At 43.5% G+C, this 25916-nt stretch overlaps 1 protein-coding gene across 1 annotated transcript in view; it reads left to right on the forward strand.

Annotated features, from left to right (window-relative positions):
* The first annotated feature begins 4648 nt into the window (after window positions 1–4648).
* Window positions 4649–25916, forward strand: part of LOC124788978 — a 47952-nt gene continuing 26684 nt past the window's right edge. Inside the window, exon 1 of the mRNA XM_047256267.1 lies at window positions 4649–4732. Coding sequence (XP_047112223.1) covers window positions 4649–4732 — 84 coding nt within the window. The remainder of the gene's footprint in view (window positions 4733–25916) is intronic.

The raw sequence follows: 25916 nt of genomic DNA on the forward strand, positions 1-25916 counted from the left end.
CCACAACTACCAAGGAGATTCTCTCTATGATTACCCGCTAGCAATAAACAAAAGCTACACTAAATACACAAACTACAAGAAAAAATCAGAAGATTCCAGTGAGGTATCCTAGGCTAAGGGTCGACATATGAAACGTCCCCTTAGAACAAATTATACACGACTGTGCTTAAACTGACACACAATATTTTTTAGCGCAACGCAATCTGACTTTCAAAAATCCCTACAAAAGAATGGCCCTGACTAACATTAAACTATACCTTTCAGAAATCACTTACCTCACAAAAATCTTCGTTACTCGAACTACTGCAATACAGCGAGCGCCACTACTACCAGCTAAATAAAAGATTCAAACTATTGAAGGCACTAACTACTGATAGGGATAGTTAGCAAATGAAAGATTTTAATAGAGAACAAACAATATATTTACCTTAATAGTCATAATATATATATATCAGTTCATGACAAATTACAAAACTCCGCCATCTCTCTCCCCACATCCACCACTGCTGGCGGCTCACCTCCAACTGCGCAACGCTACGCGCTGTTCACATCCAGCTGCCTCTGCCCAACACTACAATGGCAGACAACAATGCAAACTAGCCACAGGCTGCACACAGCACAGCCAGTGATTTTCATACAGAGCGCTACGTAACGTAGCCAATAAGAAAACATAAACAGCCTACTTACAAACTGACTAAACCAGAGGTTGTACAGAGTTTCAGGGAGAGCATAAGGGAACAATTGACAGGAATGGGGGAAAGAAATACAGTAGAAGAAGAATGGGTAGCTTTGAGGGATGAAGTAGTGAAGGGAGCAGAGGATCAAGTATGTAAAAAGACGAGGGCTAGTATAAATACTTGGGTGACTGAAGAAATACTGAATTTGATTGATGAAAGGAGAAAATATAAAAATGCAGGAAATGAAGCAGACAAAAGCTCAGATGGAAACCCAGTTCTAAGCAAAGAAGGGAAAGTAGAAAGATGGAAGGAGTATATAGAGGGTCTATACAAGGGCGATGTACTTGAGGACGATATTATGGAAATGGAAGAGGATGTAGATGAAGATGAAATGGGAGATAAGATACTGCGTGAAGAGTTTGATAGAGCACTGAAAGACCTGAGTCGAAACAATGCTCCGGGAGTAGACAACATTCCATTAGAACTACTGACAGCCTTGGGAGAGCCAGTCCTGACAAAACTCTACCATCTGGTGAGCAAGATGTATGAAACAGGCGAAATACCCTCAGACCTCAAGAAGAATATAATAATCCCAATCCCAAAGAAAGCAGATGTTGACAAATGTGAAAATTACCGAACTATCAGTTTAATAAGTCATGGCTGCAAAATACTAACGCGAATTCTTTACAGACGAATGGAAAAACTAGTAGAAGCCGACCTAGGGGAAGATCAGTTTGGATTCCGTAGAAATGTTGGAACACGTTAGGCAATACTGACCCTACGACTTATCTTAGAAGCTAGATTAAGGAAAGGTAAACCTACGTTTCTAGCATTTGTAGATTTAGAGAAAGCTTTTGACAGTGTTGACTGGAATACTTTCTTTCAAATTCTGAAGGTGGCAGGGGTAAAATGCAGGGAGCGAAAGGCTATTTACAATTTGTACACAAACCAGATGGCAGTTATAAGAGTCGAGGGACATGAAAGGGAAGCAGTGGTTGGGAAGGGAGTGAGACAAGGTTGTAGTCTCTCCCCGATGTTATTCAATCTGTATATTGAGCAAGCAGTGAAGGAAACAAGAGAAAAATTCGGAGTAGGTATTAAAATCCATGGAGAAGAAATAAAAACTTTGAGGTTCGCCGATGACATTGTAATTCTGTCAGAGACAGCAAAGGACTTGGAAGAGCAGTTGAATGGAATTGGTATTGTCTTGAAAGGAGGGTATAATGTGAACATCAACAAAAGCAAAACAAGGATAAAGGAATGTAGTCGAATTAAGTCGGGTGATGCTGAGGGAATTAGATTAGGAAATGAGACACTTAAAGTAGTAAAGGAATTTTGCTATTTGGGGAACAAAATATTTGATGATGATCGAAGTAGAGAGGATATAAAATGTAGACTGGCAATGGCAAGGAAAGCTTTTCTGAACAAGAGAAATTTGTTAACATCGAGTATAGATTTAAGTGTCAGGAAGTCATTTCTGAAAGTATTTGTATGGAGTGTAGCCATGCATGGAAGTGAAACATGGACGGTAAATAGTTTGGACAAGAAGAGAATAGAAGCTTTCGAAATGTGGTGCTACAGAAGAATGCTGAAGATCAGATGGGTAGATCACATAACTAATGAGGAAGTATTGAATAGGATTGGGGAGAAGTTTGTTGCACAAGTTGACTAGAAGAAGGGATCGGTTGGTAGGACATGTGTTGAGGCATCAAGGGATCACCAATTTAGTATTGGAGGGCAGCGTGGAGGCTAAAAATCGTAGAGGGAGGCCAAGAGATGAATACACTAAACAGATTCAGAAGGATGTAGGTTGCTGTAAGTACTGGGAGATGAAGAAGCTTGCACAGGATAGAGTAGCATGGAGAGCTGCATCAAACCAGTCTCAGGACTGAAGACCACAACAACAACAACACAGTTCGAAAAGACTGGTTGTCTTGGTGTGCAATCTGGTAGGGGAAGGAAACGAATTGATTAGACGTCAGTGGAAGCAGTAGCCACAGCAGTGCAGGAGGAGACGGATGATGGTGTGCAAACGTGTAGTGCACGGATAATTGCTTGAACATTGGACATATCCGTGCGCACTGTGCGTAAAACATCCTTCTTTGCTATCCATTCAACATTACCCACGTGCACAAGTTGCTTCCTGTTGACCTGCCAGCAAGAGAGACCTTTGCTTTAGAATTTCTTACTCGCATGGAAGTGGACAATGATTGGCCATGGAAGATTTTGTGGGCTCCATCTGACATGATATGTCAATACAAAGAATTATCGAATATGGGCAACGGAAAATCCACACGCAAATCAACTTCTTTTCTTTAATGAAAGCGATTCACTCATGTAATATATTATTGGAGATATGTTGATGACACCTTGTCGCTATTTGATGGAACAAAAGATGAGATCGAAGAACTACTATCAGTATTCCATTCTTTCCACAAAAGCATAAAATTCACAATAGAACGTGAGGACAAGAAAAGCATAAATTTCCTGGATCTTAAAATCACTAACCACCAACAAACACATAAGTATATCACACACGAAAACGCACATACACAGAATTAACACTGGACAACTCAAATGCTTCATTTGGGTCCATGCTAGACTGAGTACACTCCCCTGATTTGGAAGAAAACACCCTCCAGAATGAGATAGATACAATAAAGAGCATTGCCATAAGCAATGGCTACACAGCCAAAACCATTGACAATTTAAACAGACAAGTATACAAAAGTAAGACAACGAATTGCCACACTGTGAAACAAGAGAAAATATTCGCCAGTATCCCATACCTCGGTCCCATATCACAAAAAATCGCTAAACTTTTCAGGAAAACAAAAGTAACAGTTGCATCTCAACTAATAATAAGTTAGGAAACTTACCCGTCCATAACATAAAATGAAATACGCGAACTTACAACAACAGCGGAGTGTACAAAGTGTCATGCCCCAAATCGTCCTGCGTACTATGTAGGGAAAAGAGGTAGAAACTTCGAAACCAGTTTTGAAGAACACGCAAATGCTTTCAGGCTCAACCACTTCGAGAAATCAGTAATTGTACATCATATGTTCGAAACGAAACATGTCATCAACAGTCTAGCTAACAATTTGGTAGTGCTGCATAACGAAGCAAATGGTAAGACCCTAAATATGTTAGAACAACTGAAGGTATACCTCTACAAAAACAAAAATTCAAAACCTACGTCAAATGAAGAAGCAGATTTCGCAAGCCATAGTTATTTCAGTAATTTTAGAGACCTATTCTACTCCTGCATATGTCAATTGTTTAATAGTTATATCTTTAGCACTAAGAATAAATTCATATTTGACAACACCATGTCCAAAAACATCAGTGAAACATTTACAAACATGTGTGTGCAAATGTGCTTCTTGTATGAAGTGACATGTACGAAGACGATAGATAAATATATGTTTTCTGGTGCTAAAACGTTAAAAATGTTTTTCTTGAATATGTAGTAAGTTCACACAGTTCATCTTTCCCACTATTTCGCACATATTTTCCGCTTTTGATTTACGAAATTCATAACCTAACATTAAACCTTTTCCTAACCGGAACACTTATTTCACCTCATTCAAAAGAAGAAATAAAGCATGTACTCAGACAAATTACACCTGATGATTGACCAACTGCGTCTGAAACGCATTGTGAACTTAATAAAACACGATAAGTTGTGGCTAAAGGCGCTTTTTAATTCATACCTCCAGTGTATAGAGATATGTTTGTAATTCCTGGAAGGGATAGTGAACTAAAAAAGAAATATAAGCAGAAACACTGTTAAGGTCAATGACTGATACGTACAATATTTACAAATATTTTAATACAGTACTAGTATTTAGAGTTATTAATTATGCCGATCAGTCGTCTTGGAGAAATTCATCATCGTTTCTGTACGCAGTGACTCCTGATCCTATTATATGTTGTCTTATACACTGTATGTCTCAGTTTCAGGAGCCATGCGTTTCCTGTTTCTGGTCGGCAGTGTGGTGCTTGTATCAGTTTGCTTGCAACACGAAACATGTGCCACCGACGTTCACCAGGTATGACAATGTAGAATAGCATATTATCATGAATAGAAAAGTTCTGAAAAATAATTCCTTGTCTCAAACTAGAGCCAACGTAGCATTTAATTCTCACGTTTCGATGTCGTTAGTGAGGTATCGACGACATATTGGTCGACCGCACCCGTGACCACAGCGCGCCGCCGGGCGACGTCGCTCTTCCATGTACTCCAGGCACTATGGAGAAGAGATCTGAAAAATTATTACCTGAAACGAAAAATATGAGCGTGCAGGAAATTAAATTTTAAATTTAGTTTCTTCTTCACGAAATTCTATCGAAGATGGTGAACATGACCAAACGAATCACAAAATTGCAAAAAAGGGTTTTCTTAAATAAGTGAAAAACTATAGCTCTAATCAAAAAATGTTGTAGGAGGAAGTTGTAGAACTTAGAAAGATCTACGCACCGATTTTTTGTAAATTTCGATTGCTTTCCTCCATGTCAAGATACATTGAAAAAATTGTTAAAATATGGTTCTTATAACTCCTTAACGTTCACGTTCCCGTACTTGCTATTTACTGTAAATAAAGCCCGCACTAAGTACAGAAACGAGAATGCAGTTACTCGTACAAGGTAAAGGTTATGAAAGCGACGTAGTGTGTTTTATCTCCGCTACCTTCAAAATTTCAACGAGTATTGCGTTAAAAGTTACCAGGTTCTTAAGATTTTTATCATGGCCTGTACTGAAAATATGATTAATGTTAGTGAAATTAAAAGAACAAGGCCTGTCATTCTTTAAAAGCTTCTCTACTATCGAAACAACACTCGTCCCACTCCTCTGACATTCAGCGCTTTGTGCATCCACGTTGCAGTCGAAGTTCCCTCTAGAGGGGCCCGCGGCATACGAAAGCTACCAGACTTTTCCGATCCGTAGGAAGCGCAAGATCTTTGGTGCTAGTCGAGGCAACAGCTTAGGATTGAAGCAAACCGTGTGGAATCTCATCTTTGCGGTAAGTCCATACCGAGCAGGCCTGCTATTTTGTAAAGCCCTGATATCTCTATTATTATCAAAATCGTAATAGCAAAAATTATAATCTTAAACACTGTAAGACAGATAAATAACTGAACCAAAGGCAATGGGCCCAGAGGTAAAATTGGAATGACAGCATTGTGTCAAAAATCTGTGAATTTAAGATTGTGGTTTTACCACATCTCTTTCCAAATATATCTCAAGATTTACAGCAGAATGGATTCAAACAGTGCGTTATGGTTGAAAATTGATCTTTTTAAATGTATTTACTTTTCTCATCAGTCACGATCGCATTTTTATTAAAACATTCCCTCCTTGATTCGACAATCATTGTCATCATTAGATGACCCCTCCTCCTTCAGAGTGACAACAAGGTCAGTCAAGAGACATAAGTAATCAGAACTGCTGGTTGCAAATATATTGGCAACACAGAATTTCCAACTTTCTGTACAGTATGCCAAATATAACTTAGGTGCTTAAGTTCAGTTAACTGCGTATTCCGTGTATCATATAAGCGATTATTTTAATTGTGATGTAGTGTGTGTGTAGTGTGTAAAGTGTGTCGCTCTTGACTAACAAGCGAAAGAAGTGGGGTTCAAGTCTCAGTCCGGACGTCCAGATTTAGCATTTCTCTGATTTCCCTTGAAAAGTTTGTGTCTTACATCCTTCCCCATCCTTGTCAGTTCCGAGCTGGCGTTACTATCCTAATTACTATCTTGTCGATGAGAAGTTAAACAGTGACTTTCTTTTGAACAAAAGTTGTACATACTTCTGAAAAAAAAAAACTTTGGTAACATTTTGGCTAATTAAACTGTTTTGGTTGAATCCTTGCGTGTGTCATCGAATCCTCTGACGGAAGATAAGTCTTGAAGAAGAATCGACTTCTGAATGCGAAGAACTTTATGGTTGTTTTGACGGTTGGTTCCATGTCAGATTCTTTTTTTGCTGTGATATTATTTTGTGCCGACGTTAGGTTCACTACTGTGCAATCCAGCCACTGCGCTAGTAAATATCTCCTTAATCTCAAACGCAAAAAATAAATATTATCAATGAACAAATGACTAGCGATTATGTCATTAATTTTGTCAACTGCTTCCACTGATTTCTATAGGCTATACCTGTGAGCGCAGATAACTGCAAGTAGGTTCACAGATAACTGCTCCTGTCAAAATGAGAAGCCACTATTAAATTTAGCCTGTAACGCAAAAATGAATTAACTTCATGACTCACTGTCGGGTGTGATAGTATAATGATGAAACACGTTTCTGGAAATCGAAAGGTCGCTGAATCGAATACTTCAGTCTCCCTCAAAAGTAGCATTCATCCTTCAATTATGTGGAGAGTCACCTGGAACTACACGGGGTTCGGATTCCACGTTAAACTGTACGTCCGGTTTCCCAGGCTGTACTATTGCGATGATTTATGGACACCCAATGAAGCTAAAGTGGCGTAAAATTGACAGACTCGTACTAGACCTTTGATCTACACGGAATTTTTATTATTAATATGTCTCATAAGTTGACAGACGACGAGTTTCTCGGGCGTTGTCACTCCACTAAGAACATTGTCATTCATCGTTCAGGATTTCTGTATATAATTATTCCCCGATCATCTACATCTATTACCATACTTCGCCAGTCACCGCGCACAGGATGGAGGGTACTGTGTACCATTACTAGTCATTTCCTTTCCCGTTCCATTCGCAGAAAGTACGAGGAAAAAACAACTGTCTACATGCTTCCGTATGGGCCCTAATTTATCACGTCTTTACGCAATATGTAAGCGGCTGTAGAATGGTTCTGCAGTGAGCTTCAAATGATGGTTCCCTAAATTTCCTCAATAGTTTTCCTCGAGAAGATAATCCTGCGTCTTGTTCGAACTTACCGGTAACAAATCAGCCTGTCTTTTTTTATGCGACCTACAGCAGATCCCAAGCGCTCAGGCAGCGCTCAAGAACAGGTCACACCAGTAGTCTCCCTTACAGATGAACCACACTTTATCAAAATTGTCCCACTCAACCGAAATCCATAATTCACCTTCCCTACCATCATTACCAAATGCTCGTTCCGTTTCATACACTATGTGACCAAAGGTATCCGGACACATGGTTGAAAGTGACTTAAAAGTACGTGGCGCCCTCAATCGGTAATTCTGGAATTCAGTATGCTGTTGACCCACGCTTAGCCTTGATGACAGCTTCCACACTCGCAGGCATACGTTCAGTCAGGTGTTGGAAGGTTTCTTGGGGAATGGCAGCCCATCCTTCACGGAGTGCTACGCTGAGGAGAGGTATCGATGTCGGTCACTGAAGCTTGGCACGAAGTCGGCGTTCCACAACATGCCAAAGGTGTTCTATAGGATCTATGTCAGGACTCTGTGCAGGCCAGTCCATTACAGGGATGTTATTGTCGTGTAACCACCCCGTCACAGGTCGTGCATTACGAACAGGTGCTCGATCGTGTTGAAAGATGCAATCACCATCCCGAATTGCTCTTCAACATTGGGAAGCAAGAAGGTACTTAAAACATAAATGTGGACGTGTGCTGTGATAGTGTCACGCAAAATAACAAGGGGTGCAAACTCTCTCCATGAGAAACACGGCCACCTGCGAACACCACCACCTCCGAATTTTACTGTTGGCACTACACACGCTGGCAGCTGACGTTCACCGGCCATTCGCCATACCCACACCCTGCCATCGGATCGCCACATTGTGTACCGTGATTCGTTACTCCATACAACGTTTTTCCACTGTTCAATCGTCCAATGTTTACTCGTCGTTTGACGTTTACCTGCATGATGTGTGGCTTACGAACAGCCGCTAAACCATGAAATCCAAGTTTTCTCACCTGCTGCCCAACTGCCACAGTACTTGCAGTGGATACTGATGCAGTTTAGAATTCCTCTGTGGTGGTCTGGATAGATGGCTGCCTATTACACATTACGATCCTCTTCAACTGTCGGCGGTCTCTGTCAGTCAACAGACGAGGTCGGCCTGTACGCTTTTGTGCTGTACGTGTCCCTTCACGTTTCCACTTCACTAGCACATCGGAAACAGTGGATCTAGGGATGTTTAGGAGTGTGGAAATCTCGCGTACAGACGTATGACACAAGTGACACCCTAGCACCTGACCACGTGCGTGAGTTCCGCGGAGCGACCCATTCTGTTCTTTCACGATGTCTAGTGACTACTGAGGTCGCTGATAAGGAGTAACTGGCAGTAGGTGACTGCAAAATTAACCTAATATGAAAAGTATATGTTTTTGGGGGGTATCCGGATTCAATTGATCACGCAGTGTATTTCTTTGCAACGTTACCCTAATACGTACTGTATCCAAACATTATGGGTTTGTTATTACTACTCATCCACATTAACTTAGATATTGCTACATTTACCCTTAGGGAGAATAATAATTTTTCGGTAACCACGGCCAGCATGCTTTTAGTCAGTGACTCCCTCACAAAGCTCCGCAAGCGATAATCATGGTGCTAATTATTGACATTTGAAAGAATTGGTGTGCAATCGGAGGGTAATTCATCATCATGCAGACATTTGGCAGACAATTGCCTGGACTTATGGTCCAACTGCCGTCTACCGTTCTGTATACAAAGATATTAACTTTGTTTACCTTCCATGGGCTTTTCATTAATGTACAACATCTTGGCATCCACGACTCACATTCTTATGCTGTTGTCACACATGATCGTTCCCTGCACCTCTGATGAAGACTAACGATAGGGACCTCTTATACACATCCCAGTTTTCTTGGCAGGCACTCTACTCTCAAAGCGGTCTTTTAATTGACTGCCAACAATCCGAGATCAGGGGCATGCAACGTCTAACACCGCTTTATAGCTGGCCAAAGCTGGGGAAGATGTCCCCTCTGTCCAGTAAGCATGAAACAATTGAATCGAATCCTTTATGCATAAGACGTCCCCCACTTATCTTGACAACCCAGAATAACGTTTCCGGAATGAGATTTTCACTCTGCAGCGGAGTGTGCGCTGATATGAAAGTTCTTGCCAGATTAAAACTGTGTGCTCGGCCCGTCCTCACAGCCTCACTTCTGCCAGTATCTCGTCTCCTACCTTCCAAACTTAACAGAAGCTCTCCTGCGAACCTTGCAGAACTAGCACTCCTGAAAGAAAGGATATTGCGGAGATATGGGAAGGTAAGTGACGAGGTACTGGCAAAAGTAAAGCTGTGAGTCATGCTTGGCTAGCTCAGTTGGTAGAGCACTTGCCCACAAAAGGCAAAGGTCTCGAGTTCGAGTGTCGGCCTGGCACACAGTTTTAATCTGCCAGGAAGTTTTATATCAGCGCACACTCCGCTGCAGAGTGAAAATCTCATTCTGGAAATATCCCTCAGGCTGCGGCTAAGCCATGTCTCCGCAATATCCTTTCTTTCAGGAGTGCTAGTTCTGCAAGTTTCGCAGAAGAGCTTCTGCAAAGTTTGGAAGGTAGGAGACGAGGTACTGGCGGAACTGAAGCTGTGAGGACGGGGCGTGAGTCTTGCTTGGATAGCTCAGTTGGTAGAACACTTGCCAGCGAAAAGCAAAGGTCCCGAGATCGAGTCTCGGCCCGGCACACAGTTTTAATCTGCCAGGAAGTTTCAAAATAACGTTTTTTTCCAGAGTAAAATAGTAAATTAGTCAAGGAAATATTGTTAGTTACCAGGAGGATATTAATCAGACTGATTGACTTTCTTGTTATTTTTCAGTGTCAACAAACTTCACCAAGAGCCGTATACTTTGAGATATTTTATTTTATTCTGAACACAACCATTTTCGGCAATTCATTTTGGCATCTAGGAGAAGTCTTTTGCGAAAACACGGCCATGCTTAAGTTGAGAACGACGCCTCCCTAGTGTAAAATCTTCTTTTCTCAGACTAGAGAGATTTGGAGTCAGTGATTCCTTCCTCTCAGGATACGTAAACTGGTGGCTTCCTCCCCCAGCATGGGAGCCTCGGTGTTGTGGCTGGATTGGGTAACAGGCCAACAGATTAGTCAGCAGGGGAGATTCAATGAGTAGAGGACAGCTGGATTGTTTTGTGCAATGTTGGGACGGTTTCGTTTTTCTCTAATTCAGCACCTGTACAGAGACTTGGTGGAAAGTGATTGTGATTCTTTGCCTTCTTCGTCACCATTCCATCTGCCAGAGAGCACCATTCTCGCCCACAGAGATCAGTTTTCTGCTACCGCCTGAATCAAAGTGAAAGGGTAAGGTATTGCTGCACAGGCGTAGGGTTGTTAATGATGTTTACAGCCCCCCGTTCTCAAGTGAACCATAGTTCGTGGTATACTTCGTCGTAGTTGATTCTATTTCAATAGAGTTGGGCCTCACAGTGAATTCACGTAAACGAATTCAGATTGCTCTCTAAAAGGGAGTAATTCAGGGAAGACTCAAATGCCTCAAATAGCCCTGAGCACTATGGGACTTAACATCTGAGGTCATCAGTCCCCTAGAACTTAGAACTACTTAAAGCTAATTAACCTAAGGACATGACACACATCCATGCCCGAGGCAGGAGTCGAACCTGCGACCGTAGCGGTCGCGCGGTTCCAGACTGTAGCGCCTAGAACCGCTCGGCCACTCCGGCCAGCGATTCAGGGAAGAATATTGTTTAGCTTCCACCCAGTGTATGCTTTGCGAATCAAATTTCATTCCTTTCCCGATTTGTGTTTGTGAATTCTGATCATCTAGTTGTAGTTAAAAAGTATTAATAAATACTGTCATTATTCTGTAAACTTAAATACGCCATTGTTCTCATTCATATTCCTCAGGTATGTACTGTTTTTCTAAGACTGTACGTTTGGAGCACAATATTGTATAGTAGGGACGTATGGACTGTGGGAAATCTGGAAAAGAAGAGAATCGAAGCATTTGAGATGCGGTGCTACAAAAGAATGGTACTAGAGGGAGATGTAGAGGGTAAAAACTGTAGAGGAAAACAGAGACTGGAATACATCCAGCAAATAATTGAGGACGTAGGTTGGAGATGGTGTTGTCAGATGAAAAGACAAGCACAGTACAGGAATTCGTGGCCGGCCGTATCAGACCAATCAGAAGACTAATGTCACAAAAGAAAAGAAAAAAAAGGAAAGGGAGAGAGAGAAAGGGGAACATAGAATTCGCTTCTTGCCCTTCATCCATGATTTGTAGGATCTCATTTGAGAAAAGAGGAAAAGAGCATGCTGGGTTTCACACGAGCGATGTTTCCTAATAAGCTCTGATTTATGGACCGCATCTTACCGTATCAAGGAAATTAATTATAATCGAAAAGAGAATATGTTCAAGGATTCTGCAGCAAAATGATGTTAAAGGAATTGGTCTGCAATCTTGCAGGATCGTTCTTCTATCCTTCTTATACACAGGAACCACCTGCATTCTTTTCCAGCAGAAAGGGGGGCTTCGCGGAAATCACGGACTTCGAACGTGGTCAGGTGATTGATTGTCATTTGTGTCATACGTCTGCACGCGAGATTTCTACACTCCTAAACGTCTCTAGGTCCACTGTTTCCGATGTGATAGTGAAGAGTGAAGTGGAAACGTGAAGGGACACGTACAGATCAAAAGCGTACAGGCTGACCTCGTCTGTCGACTGACAGAGTCCGACGACATTTTAAGAGGGTCGTAATGTGTAATAGGCAGACATCTATCCAGACCATCATACAGGAATTCCATACTACATCTGGATCCAAAAAGAAAGTTCAAATGTGTATGAAATCTTATGGGACTTAACTACTAAGGTCATCAGTCCCTAAGCTTACACACTACTTAACCTATATTATCCTAAGGACAAACACACACACACCCATGACCAAGGGAGGACTCGAATGTCCGCCGGGACCAGCCGCATAGTCCATGACTGCAGCGCCCTCAGACCGTTCGGCTAGTCCCACGCGGCTCCCATATTAGTGGAGACGACTTTAACCTCCCGATTATGAACCGCGACGTCTATGAATTTATTGAAGAGGGGTAGAGACAGTCTTTCTGTTTTCTTTTGATCAGATTTTCCGAAAACTGTCTTGAGCATCTAGTTCGACAGCCCATACGCTGTGGAAATGCAGTACATCTCGCAGCTACGAAAAGACCTTACTTAATCGACGGCGGCACTATAAAGATGGGACTTAGTGACCATGATACCATAGAAACTTCGGTTACTAAAGTTAACAAATCAATCGACAAGGCTAGGAGAATATTTCTGCAAGAAATAACAGATAGACAGTTGCTAGCGTAACTTTTTGACAATGAATTGATATGAATTAGTTCCAATACGATGGACATAGAACAATTATGGGTAAGGTTTAAACGGGTTATAAAGCACACTCTAGAGAAATACGTGCCGAATAAGTTGATTAAGAGCGGAAAAGACACACCGTGGTTTAACAACGAAATTCGAAACATGCTGAGGAAGCAAAGGCTGTGTCACTTCCGGTTCAAAGAAGAACGCACAAATGACGAAAGGCAAAAAAAAATAATTATGGGACTTAACTGCTAAGGTCATCAGTCCCTAAGCTTACACACTACTTAACCTAAATTATCCTAAGGACGAACATACACACCCATGCCCGAGGGAGGACTCGAACCTCCGCCGGGACCAGCCGCACAGCCCATGACTGCAGTGCCTTAGACCGACGACAGCCAAAATTTAATAGAAATTCGTACGTCTGGAAAACGATCGACGCACGAAGCTTACAACTACCACCATTATGCTTAGCGAAAGCTATTGCCGAAAAACCTAGAAAATTCTGGTCCTATGTAAAATGACTTCCCTTCCACTCAGGTATGTATGATTTGATATTCGATCGTTTGTTGTGTGTGTGTGTGTGTGTGTGTGTGTGTGTGTGTGTGTGTGTCTGTGTGTGTGTGTGTATGTGTGTGTATCTGTGCACGTGTATGTGTGTGTGTGTGTGTGTGTGTGTGTATGTGAGAGAGAGAGAGGGGGAGAGAGAGAGAGAGAGAGAGAGAGAGAGAGAGGGACAGAGACTGGGACAGAGAGAGGGACAGACACTGTTACAGAGAGAGAGAGAAAGAGGTGGAGAGATATTAATCTATTGTTTAGTCTGGCAGTGTCTTACATCTCTGTTTGTTATTGTTTTATCGGCGAACATGGTCAATGGGCTATTTTTATATTGATTTAGTCTTTTTCGTTGCAAGAGTTCTTTCTAAATGAAAGATTTCCTACGGTGTCAGGAGTTTTTTGTTGGAATTGTTCACTATTAGGAAATTCCCCAGGTCCTAATGGATTTGCAGTTTGACTATACAAAGAGTACTTTTCTTTGGACCCTTACATAGCTTGCACATATCGCGAATCTCTCACCCAGCACAAATTCCCATGTGACTGGAAAAGAATGCAGGTGGTTCCTGTGTATATAAGAAGGATAGAAGAACGATCCTGCAAGATTGCAGACCAATACTTTTAACATCATATTGCTGCAGAATCCTTGAACATTTTCTCTTTTCGATTATAATTAATTTCCTTGATACGGTAAGATGCGGTCCATAAATCAGAGCATATTAGAAAACATCGCTCGTGTGAAACCCAGCATGCTCTTTTCCTCTTTTCTCAAATGAGATCCTACAAACCATGGATGAAGGGCAAGAGGCGAATTCCATGTTTCCCTTTCTCTCTCTCCCTTTCCTTTTTTTTTCTTTTCTTTTGTGACATTAGTCTTCTGATTGGTCTGATACGGCTGGCCACGAATTCCTGTACTGTGCTTATCTTTTCATCTGACAACACCATCTCCAACCTACGTCCTCAATTATTTGCTGGACGTATTCCAGTCTCTGTTTTCCTCTACAGTTTTTACCCTCTACATCTCCCTCTAGTACCATTCTTTTGTAGCACCACATCTCAAATGCTTCGATTCTCTTCTTTTCCAGATTTCCCACAGTCCATACGTCCCTACTATACAATATTGTGCTCCAAACGTACAGTCTTAGAAATTTCTCCTTAAATGAAGGCTATGCTTGATACTAGTAGACTTCTCTTGGCTTCAAATGCCCTTTTTGCCAGTGCTGGTCTGCTTGTTATGTCCTCCTTGCTACGTCCTACAAGGGTTATTTTACTGTCTAGGTAGCAAAATTCCTTGACTTTGTCTACTTCGTGATACCCAATTTTGATGTTTTCTCTCGATTGTCATTTTTCTCCTTTCGTTACTTTTGTCTGTCTTCGATTTCGTATCAAATCATATTCTGTCCTAATTAAACTGTTCAGTCCATTCAACACGTTCTTTAGTTCTTCACTTTCACTGAGGGTAGCAATGTAATCAGACAATCTTATCATTGATATCCTTTTACCTTATATATTAATTCCAATCTTGTGCCTTTCATTTATTTCTATCATTGCTTCTTTCACGTGTATATTGAACAGTAGGGTCGAAAGGCTGCATCCCTGTCTTACACCCTTTTTAATCCGAGTACTTCGTTCCTGCTTTTCCACTCTTATTATTCCCTCTTGGTTCTTGTACACATTGTATATTACTTGTCTGTCCCTATAGATCATCCCTATGTTTCACAGAAATTCGAAGATCTTGCCCCATTCTACATTGTCGAGAGCTTTTTTCAGATCGGCAAATCCTCTGAACGTGTCTTGACTTTTCTTGATTCTGTTATCAGCTATGCCCCTCTGTTGCCTTTTTAATTTCTTTTTATTTATTTATTTATTGTCCGCATCTCGTGGTCTCGCAGTAGCGTTCTCGCTTTCCAAGCACGGCGTCCCGTGTTTGATTCCCGGCGGGATCAGGGATTTTCACCTTTTTAAAGATGACTGGGTATCGTTGTGACGTCTCCATCATCATCATTCATCCGCATTACGGTCGGAGGAAGACAATGGCCAACCAACTCCACTAGGACCTTGCCTAGTACGGAGGTGCGGGTCTCCCCCATCGTCCCCTATGCTCAGTTACGGAGTATGGGACTTCATCATCATCATTTATTTATTTATTTTTGAGTCGTCAGTCTTCTGACTGGTTTGATGCGGCGCGCCTCTTCCTGTCCTGTGCAAACCTCTTCATCTCAGAGTAACACTTGCAACCTAAGTTCTCAATTATTTTTATTTGCTGGATGTATTCCAATCTCTGTCTTCCTCTACAGGTTTTGGCCTCTGCAGCTCCCTCTAGTAGCATAAAGTCATTCCCTGATGCCTTAACAGATGTCCTATGATCTTGTCCCTTCTCCTTCTCAGTGTTCTTCACATATTGCTCTTCTGTCCGATTCTGCGCAGAACTCTTCGTTTCTTATCTTATCAGTCCACCTAATTTTTACCTCTCCTAAATCTAAACTGATCGTCATCTAACACATTCTCAATTGGTTTCCATTCTTCTGTATATTATTCCTGTCCGCAACTTGGGTATATGAGCTGTCAAGCAGACTGTGTGATAATTCGCGCATTTATCTGCTCTTGCAGTCTTAGGAATCGTGTGAATGATGTTTAGTCGAAAATCTGACTGTATAACGCCTGTCTCGTACATTCTACACACCAACACGAATAGTTGTTGCCAATTTCCCCAATGATTTTAGAAATTCTGCTGGAATGTCATCTGTTTTAACTGCCTTATTCGAATGAGTCTTCTAAAGCTCTTATAAATTCTGATTCTCATACTGGATGCCCTATCTCTTCCCTACCGTCTCCCGTTTCTTCTTCCATCGCATCGTCAGAGAAGTCTTCCCCCGCATAGAAGTCTACAACATATTCTTTCCATCTATCCGCTCTCTCCTCTGGATTTAACATTGAGTTCAAATTGTCCTCTTAATGTTACCACCTTTGCTTTTAATTTCATTGAAGACTGTTTTGACTTCTATACACTGAGTCAGTCCTTCCGATAATCATTTGTTTTTCGATTTCTTCACATTTTTCGTGCAGCCATTTCGTCTGAGCTCCCCTGCACTTCCTATTTATTTCATTCCTAAGTGCCTTGTAATTCCGTATTTCTGAATTTTCCCAAACATCTTGGTACTTCCTTCTTTCATCGATCAACTGAAGTATTTCTTCTGTTACGCATGGTTTCTTCGCAGTTAACTTCTTCGTAACAGACTACGTTTTCCTTTCTAACCTCTGTGATTGCTCTTTTTAGAGATGTCCATTCTTGTTCAACTGAACTGCTTACTGACCTACTCATTATAGCTGTATCAATAGTCTTAGAGAACTTCAAGCGTTTCTCATCATTCCTTAGTACTTCCGTATCCAATCTGATTTTTCTTAGATTTCCGCAAAGCATTTGACATGGTGTCACACTGTCAACTGTTAATAAAGGTACAAGCATATGGATTAGGTTCCCAGGTATGTGAATGGCTCGAAGACTTCTGAAGTAACAGAACCAAGTATGTTGCCCTCGACGTTAAGTGTTCATCAGAGACAAGGGTATCGTCTGGATTGCCCCAGGGAAATTTGGTATCACCGCTTTTATTTTCTTTATACATAAATGATCTGGCGGTCGGGATAAGCAGCAGTCTGTGTCTGTTAGTTGATGATTCTGTGATACATGGGAATGTGTCACCATTGAGTGACTGTAGGAGGATATAAAATGCATTCGAAAAATTTCCTATTGGTTATAATGAATGGTAGGAAAAGTAAGTTAATACTAATGAGCAGAGAAAACAAACCCATAATGTTCGAGTTTAGTATGGGTAATATACTGCTTCACACAGTCACGTCGATTAAATTATTACCTAGGCTTCACATTGCAAAACAGTATGAAATGGAATGAACATGTAAGGATTGTCGCGGGGAAGGCGAATGGTCGACTTTAGTTTATTGGGAGGATTTTCGGAAAGTTTGGTTCATCTTTAAAGGAGACAATATGTAGGACATTACTGCTCCCCATTGTTGAGTGCTGTTTGAGTGTTTGGGATCCGGATCAGGTCGGATTAAAGGAAGACATCCAAGCAATTTAGAGGCAGGCTGCTAGAATTGATACCAGTAGGTTCCAACAACACGTAAGTATTACGGAGATGCTTCGGGAACTCAAATGGGCATCATTAGAGGAATGTCGACGTTCTTCTCGAGGAACACTACTGGGAAAATCTAGACAATCGGCTTTGAGGCTGACTGCAGAACGATTCTACTATCATCAAGACATATTTCGCGTAAGGGCCATGAAGATCAGATTAGAGACATTAGGACTCGTACAGAGGCATATGGACAGTCGTTTTTCTCTCTTTCTGCATGCGAGTGGAAATTGCGAGTGGAACTGGAAAGGAAATAACTAGTAACGTTACAGAGTATCCTCCGCCACGCTCCACACGGTGGCTTGTGGAGCGGATATGTAGATGCATATGAAGTAACTATATCTCAGACAAGTTGTAACTCATGTCCTCATTTCCACTTCTTGAAAACAACTGAACAAATGTGCGAAGAGTCGCTGGGCGAGGTGTTTGTCGTCATCACTGCAAGGCCGCGAAAACCTGTCACATTTCCCGCGTGCCGGTCGGCCGCAAACAGCTGTGACTCTTGAAGTGTTGTAACGTGCGGACATTCTGATTCGAGGTCGTGGACGGATCACAGTCAAACAACTCGCCGCTCAACTGTGTGTTTCTGTTGACAGTCATGACACTAGTTGTGGTACTCAGAGCTATTTGCTCGCTAAGTCCCTCGCTGCCTAACAGAAGACCATAAAGAGCAACGAAGGACCTTCTGTGCGGAACTGCATGCGCGTTAAAGGCTGGTTGTATCAGTTTTTTGTCTAACATCTTCATGCGGGAGGGGTTCACAAAATTTCATTGAGCGTTCTTCCTCATGCACTTTACTGTCCGTATCTCTCACCTTCCGACTTTCATCTGTTTGACCAAATAAAGGATAAACTACGCGGGAAGCAGAACGTGGAAGATGGGAGGTTATTAATGCAGCGAGATGATGGTTTCGACGTCGACCAGTAGAATGGTACGTTGCGGTCGTACAGGCGCTCCCAATAAAGTGGCGTAAGGCCGTCGCCCTGAACGGAGGTTAAGTTGAAAAATAGAATTTTTTAGCCAAATGAGTGAGGAATAATATGGTATATTGGAATCCTGAATAATTCCAGCCTGCTTTCAAAAAGAAATTGTTGAATTTCTTATTGCAAGCTCCTCGTATGTTTAACTCAGAAGCGCTCTACTATTGAAATTGCGACTACAGAATCACTTTTGGAACCTATGTAATTTGAGATATCTTAGCTGCAGGGCACGAGTATGACGACGTGCCACTATGATACATTTATTTTATTTGCCAATTAAGCATCTTGCCTTCCAATTTTTTGTGTGCCGCCGAGACGAGAGTGAGAAAGAAGCTCGAGCCACATTAAGACAACGCCTTACAGGCGATAATTAATGGTGGTCACCAAGACGGCAGCGACCGTTGGAGAAGATCCGTTTTTGAAGGAGGACACCAGGAGTGCACAGATACAGTCCTGGGAGGTAGATGGTGTTTGGGAACAGCCAGGTAAATCAACCTGACAAATTCGGAAAGTTCCCACAGAGCTCGCTGGTAAGACAAATACAGCTTTATGTAGGAACCGGGGCAATATAAAATAGTGCCAAGTCTGTGGTTTCCTTGCTTGGAACGAGATTTCCAAGGATCACTCAGCGTTTGTGTCTGTCACTTCGGGAACAATCGTCAGCCGCCTTCGGCACAACATGGCGAGATGCTACGGCCTATAGACCAGGTGACGCGGCTTCGTCCTCCATTGGTATTACTTATTGCCGGCATTTATCTCTCTCTCGCTAGTGCCAGCCTTACATCGGCTTCAATGATTACATTAACGTAACTTCTACTTTAATTTAAGCTTGGTAACACTAGTGCACTATCTCCTCCACATCTCCACATTACAGTGCTTAATATTGGATTTCTGTTGCTTTTTAAATCTTGAATGCAGACTATGACACAATTAAGGAGTCGAATTTGCCTTCTTTCCATAATTGTGACTGTGTTACTGCCCTTACTAATCACCCACGTCCCCATTATTCGTTTCCATTAATCTATGTGCAAAAAAAGTGCTTGATTCATTCATGCAAGTAGGATCGAGTGAGATGTTTCCAAGATCACGCGATATGAGAAACCTTTCGTTGGGTTTCGCTTGTTACGGGAAACAGCGGGTAGGTGAGATTTAACATCTCACAGCCTAGTCCTACGACAAATAACAACAAGTATTAATCAGGGACGTGCATTTCACCCATCTCCGCAAGCAGGTTTGGTTCTTTGTTTCGGTCGAGAAGTTCAGGTAGTGTGATTCGAGCGCGTCGGCGTTAAGGAACTGCTATAGAAGGAAGAAACGCACACATTGAAAACCTCTACGAGGGGGAGGACGTCTCTGATGATGTGATAGAAGAAGAAGTACGGATCGATATAAAAGGTTTCCATAAGTAAAGTTTCCGTTTCAATGAGCCGTAGAAGGGGAACCAATGTTCAGACTGATGTCAAATTCCGATAGCGCATTATTGTGGCAGAGCAAACGTTGTAGAAAAAATTTTGACTAATAGACGGTGCTTTAAGCATCACAATATTCACACCAACAGACGCGTGGCAAATGGCTATTTTCATCCGAGACGCCGAAAATAACCGTCTCCTAGAAGGATCGCTCGCTGCCAGTAAAACTCTTTTACTTCTATGTTGGCTGGACGCCAGTAGCCCTGCTGAAGTCCCGGACACTCAAGGGTATGAAAAAAGGCATTGGTCCGCTGTCTGTTAAGGGCCTGGAGAAAAAGATTACAAAGTTCGAGAAGACAGGGTCTTTTGAAGTACAGAGTGGCATAGAGAGGAAAGCAGTCGATCTCACATCTGTCGAAGATGAGACCACAGTATTGCAGGAGGGGTCAAGCGGTGGTGTGCAAATATTCAGTGCATCGGGAATGTTCCAAACACTATACATGTCTGCGAGCACGGTGCATGATATCTTAAGCATACAAAGACTGATGTTCAAGAGTTGCTTCCTGCTGACTTGCTCATCTTCCAACAAGACAAACGTTCGCTCTGGAAATTCTTGCTCGCATGGAAGTGGACAATGAATGACCATGAAACATTCTCTGGACAGACGAAGCCCATTTCCACCTCCAAGGACATGTCAGTTCTCAGAATTGCAGAATATGGGCAAGTAAAAATCCACCCGCTCATCAACTGGTACCACTTTATTCAGCAAAGTCACTGCATGGTGCGGGTGACATCGTTTTCTCTTTGAGCCGTATTTTTTTCAGGAGTTGAGTCCTGCCGATCCTGTTGCCTTTACCGTCAATCGTAAACACTATGAAAGTCTTTTGCGCATGAATATCATTTCAACCCTTCAACAGCGCTGATGTTATGAAGACGACGAACGAGTCGTCGCCAAAGTTGACTGGTGGCCAATGTTAAATAGAAACACATAAATCACAGCAGGTTTGTCAGTAACGTCGATAAGGTGCTGGCTGCATGGTCTGGATCTGCAACGACTAAAATAATTAGAAGTCGTTGGTAAAAACTAATATATATTGTGCTTAACTGGTTGTACAGAATTCTTCTTGGTTGCATACATATAATTATAAAACAGATAGCTATTGAGGCCACACTTAGGTCATACGTTGCCAAGCGCCTTGTTAGAAGTTGCTTCCTATCAGCTGAAGGCTATGTCACTTTACTACTTGACGTCCCGAGCAAGGTGGACAAGGGCTCGCTAGAAACTTGATACAAGCCGCGGAGCGCCGCTAGGGGCACTTGTCGCGACTCGTGGGTCCAACGATACGAATACGGTCTGCGGTCAATAACTGCAGTCACCAACAAGTGTGGTACCGAACGTTGATACCACATTACTCACCCGAAAATCTGCGAAAAGCCGTTGAATATGGTTAACAACCGCCGGGTGGAGGACCCCATGTTGATGTAGTCGAAGAGGTGGGGAGCCTGACTGCAGGTGAGGCATGACCACCCGCGCCCTGCCATTAGGGGCGAGGGGAGACAGGAACCGCTAGGAAACCTACTCCAGGGCGCACGTCAACATAAGGTGTCTGCGATTCTCCAACTATGGGAGGAACCGAAAGGTCGACCTCCACTGGGTCGGGGCACACGACCGGCAAGAAAGACTGGAAACCAGGAAGCGCAGACTGTTCTACGGCGATGGGCGGGGTTGTAACCGGAATTTCACTGTGCACTATCACAGTTGAAGGCATCTGGTCCATATGGTCATCCGGTCGCCGCAGCGACTGAGCACAGAGGGCAATTCCGGCGCGAGACATGGCGTTATGTGGACATGTGTCCGGAAACGCTTAATTTCCATGTTAGAGCTCATTTTAGTTTCGTCGGTATGTACTGTACTTCCTCGATTCACCGCCAGTTGGCCCAATTGAAGGAAGGTAACGAATGGCCTCCATGGGTACACTTCTGCGAATGGTTCATCCAACAATGTGTCAATCCTTATTTCAGTGCAAAATGTTCTCTTTACGGATGAGGTCTCATTCCAACGTGATCAAATTGTAAATTTTCACAATCAATATGTCTGAGCTGACGAGAATCTGCACGCAATTGTGCAATCACGTCATCAACACAGATTTTCTGTGAACGTTTGGGCAGGTAATGCTGGTGATGTCTTGATTCCACCTATGCTCAATGGAGCACGTTATCATGATTTCATACGGGATACTCTACCTGTGCTGCTATAACATGTGCCTTTACAAGTACGACACAACATGTGGTTCATGCACGATGGAGCTCCTGCACATTTCAGTCGAAGTGTTCGTACGCTTCTCAACTATAGATTCGGTGACCGATGGATTGGTAGAGGTGGACCAATTCCATGGCCTCCACGCTCTCCTGACCCCAACCCTCTTGACTTTCATTTGTGGGGGCATTTGAAAGCTCTTGTCTACGCAACCCCGGTACCACATGTAGAGACTCTTCGTGCTCGTATTGTGGACGGCTGTGATACAATACGCCATTCTCCACGACTGCATCAGGGCATCAGGGATTCCATGCGACGGAGGGTGGATGCAAGTATCCTCGCTAACGGAGGACATTTTGAACATTTCCTGTAACAAAGTATTTGAAGTCACGCTGGTACGTTCTGTTGCTGTATGTTTCCATTCCATGATTAATGTGATTTAAAGAGAAGTAATAAAATGAGCTCTAACATGGAAAGTAAGCGTTTCCGGACACATGTCCACATAACATACACTCCTGGAAATTGAAATAAGAACACCGTGAATTCATTGTCCCAGGAAGGGGAAACTTTATTGACACATTCCTGGGGTCAGATACATCACATGATCACACTGACAGAACCACAGGCACATAGACACAGGCAACAGAGCATGCACAATGTCGGCACTAGTACAGTGTATATCCACCTTTCGCAGCAATGCAGGCTGCTATTCTCCCATGGAGACGATCGTAGAGATGCTGGATGTAGTCCTGTGGAACGGCTTGCCATGCCATTTCCACCTGGCGCCTCAGTTGGACCAGCGTTCGTGCTGGACGTGGAGACCGCGTGAGACGACGCTCCATCCAGTCCCAAACATGCTCAATGGGGGACAGATCATGAGATCTTGCTGGCCAGGGTAGTTGACTTACACCTTCTAGAGCACGTTGGGTGGCACGGGATACATGCGGACGTGCATTGTCCTGTTGGAACAGCAAGTCCCTTGCCGGTCTAGGAATGGTAGAACGATGGGTTCGATGACGGTTTGGATGTACCGTGCACTATTCAGTGTCCCCTCGACGATCACCAGTGGTGTACGGCCAGTGTAGGAGATCGCTCCCCACACCATGATGCCGGGTGTTGGCCCTGTGTGCCTCGGTCGTATGCAGTCCTGATTGTGGCGCTCACCTGCACGGCGCCAAACACGCATACGACCATCATTGGCATCAAGGCAGAAGCGACTCTCATCGCTGAAGACGACACGTCTCCATTCGTCCTTCCATTCACGCCTGTCGCGACACCACTGGAGGCGGGCTGCACGATGTTGGGGCGTGAGCGGAAGACGGCCTAACGGTGTGCGGGACCGTAGCCCAGCTTCATGGAGACGGTTGCGAATGGTCCTCGCCGATACCCCAGGAGCAACAGTGTTTCTAATTTGCTGGGAAGTGGCGGTGCGGTCCCCTACGGCACTGCGTAGGCTCCTACGGTCTTGGCGTACATCCGTGCGTCGCTGCGGTCTGGTCCCAGGTCGACGGGCACGTGCACCTTCCGCCGACCACTGGCGACAGCATCGATGTACTGTGGAGACCTCACGCCCCACGTGTTGAGCAATTCGGCGGTACGTCCACCCGGCCTCCCGCATGCCCACTATACGCCCTCGCTCAAAGTCCGTCAACTGCACATACGGTTCACGTCCACGCTGTCGCGGCATGCTACCAGTGTTAAAGACTGCGATGGAGCTCCGTATGCCACAGCAAACTGGCTGACACTGACGGCGGCGGTGCACAAATGCTGCGCAGCTAGCGCCATTCGACGGCCAACACCGCGGTTCCTGGTGTGTCCGCTGTGCCGTGCGTGTGATCATTGCTTGTACAGCCCTCTCGCAGTGTCCGGAGCAAGTATGGTGGGTCTGACACACCGGTGTCAATGTGTTCTTTTTTCCATTTCCAGGAGTGTATTTTCTTTCTTTGTGTGTGAGGAACGTTTCCTGAAAGTCTGGCCGTACCTTTTTGTAACACCCGGTAGACGCGCCAGTGTCCAACTGAAAAGGAATCGTATGATTCTGAATGTTCAAGAGTTTGTTCTGCAGTCGGCAAAAAATGCCATCCTGAGAAGCAATGTTCACTGGCAAATGTTAACACACAGATCATGCGTGGCGGGACTTCTTACGTTGGCGTTTACTGACATCACAAGCAAAATTGTCACACTCGGGCAATGTCACAGGTACTGGAGGCGAATTTACAGCATTTAGTTTCATTGCTTATGGCTCGTTGTGATAGGAAGTCTTATTTCGGAAACCGTTCCGGCGGAAGCTACTTTGTCCGGAAACGTGATACGAAGCGTCAAATTTTTGTCTTTTGAGGCACACTGCCTGGACAAGTCCCTTCTTGTTGCAAAAATGGCACACGGCCTTGCGCGATAAGCAGTTCTGGCGCGATGGCTTTGAATTACATTGCGCGCATGAGTGTAAAGCAGGCGGCTTCTACGGGAGGCTAACAGGTGTGTGTTTCCTGGAAGTGAATTGGGCAGGCCCGCGCCGAGCCGGTATAGCATCATGTGTGTGTGATGCGCGCGCAGATGGCTTACTAACTTGACAAACAGCGGGAGGCGATTCAAAAGAATTTGCAGCAAAGTACAAACTGTCCCGTCTGTCCAAAATGTCCATCACTTTCTCTAAAGCGGGGTTGGATAATTTAAGAATTTGCTCTCAGATGTGTGTGTCTGACACGTTTTGCGCAATAGCGTCCCGTACCATTATGTCAGAATATGATATGCCACAAGAACATGAAAATTCACAGTCGCGAGTGAGGCCTTGCAAAGTGGCTACCCACTCACGGTAATTCTACTGAGGGGCACGTTTTATGCGGAAAAATTTGTACCGCTGGGCGACAGCATTCACACTTTCCTTGTAATAATCAATTAATATCTGAACAAATTCTTCGATACTGTGCTGATCTGGAGAACTTCTCGGGAAGAGTTTGAGGAGAATGAGGTACGATACCACGCCGCAGCTGTGTTTTACCTTGGATGTCATAGGCAGCAAAGTGGAGTGAAAACTGCACGTGCCACTCCTGCCAGCTTTCCACGCTGGCGTCGAACGCGCAGAACGGCGGGGCTGTGGCCCCATCTACGGCCGGCTCCTGTGCAGCCGGTACTTGTGACACAGCTTGTTGTTGTCCATGGACGAGCTGTCCCAAGAAGTGCAGTAGGACTTTGGAATGCCGATTCTGTAATCATAACAGTTCTGCCAGTACATTTTTTCCCTCTGTATTTGCCATCACAACGAAAGCAAATAATCACAAATGGGAGCAGGAAAAAATGTCATGCACTCGCCAATCACACCGTGCGGAGAGGGTGGGTGACGCAGCCTGGTATATAGTCTATAAACACATATAAGTAGCTCTGCTTTCACTGCTCCGCTTTCCAAAAAATCTGTATCTTTACCCTCGTCGTCAATTGTTACGATGACGACGAACGAGTCGTCGCCAACGTTGACTGGAAGCCAAGGCTAAATAGATACAAATAAATCGCAGCAGGTTTGTCAGTAACGTCAGTAAGGTGCTGGCTGCATTGTCTGGATCTGCAACTACTAAAATAATTAGAAGTCGTTGGTAAAA

The sequence above is a fragment of the Schistocerca piceifrons genome, chromosome 3 (assembly GCF_021461385.2).
Source record: "Schistocerca piceifrons isolate TAMUIC-IGC-003096 chromosome 3, iqSchPice1.1, whole genome shotgun sequence".
NCBI classification, from domain to species: Eukaryota; Metazoa; Arthropoda; class Insecta; order Orthoptera; family Acrididae; genus Schistocerca; species Schistocerca piceifrons.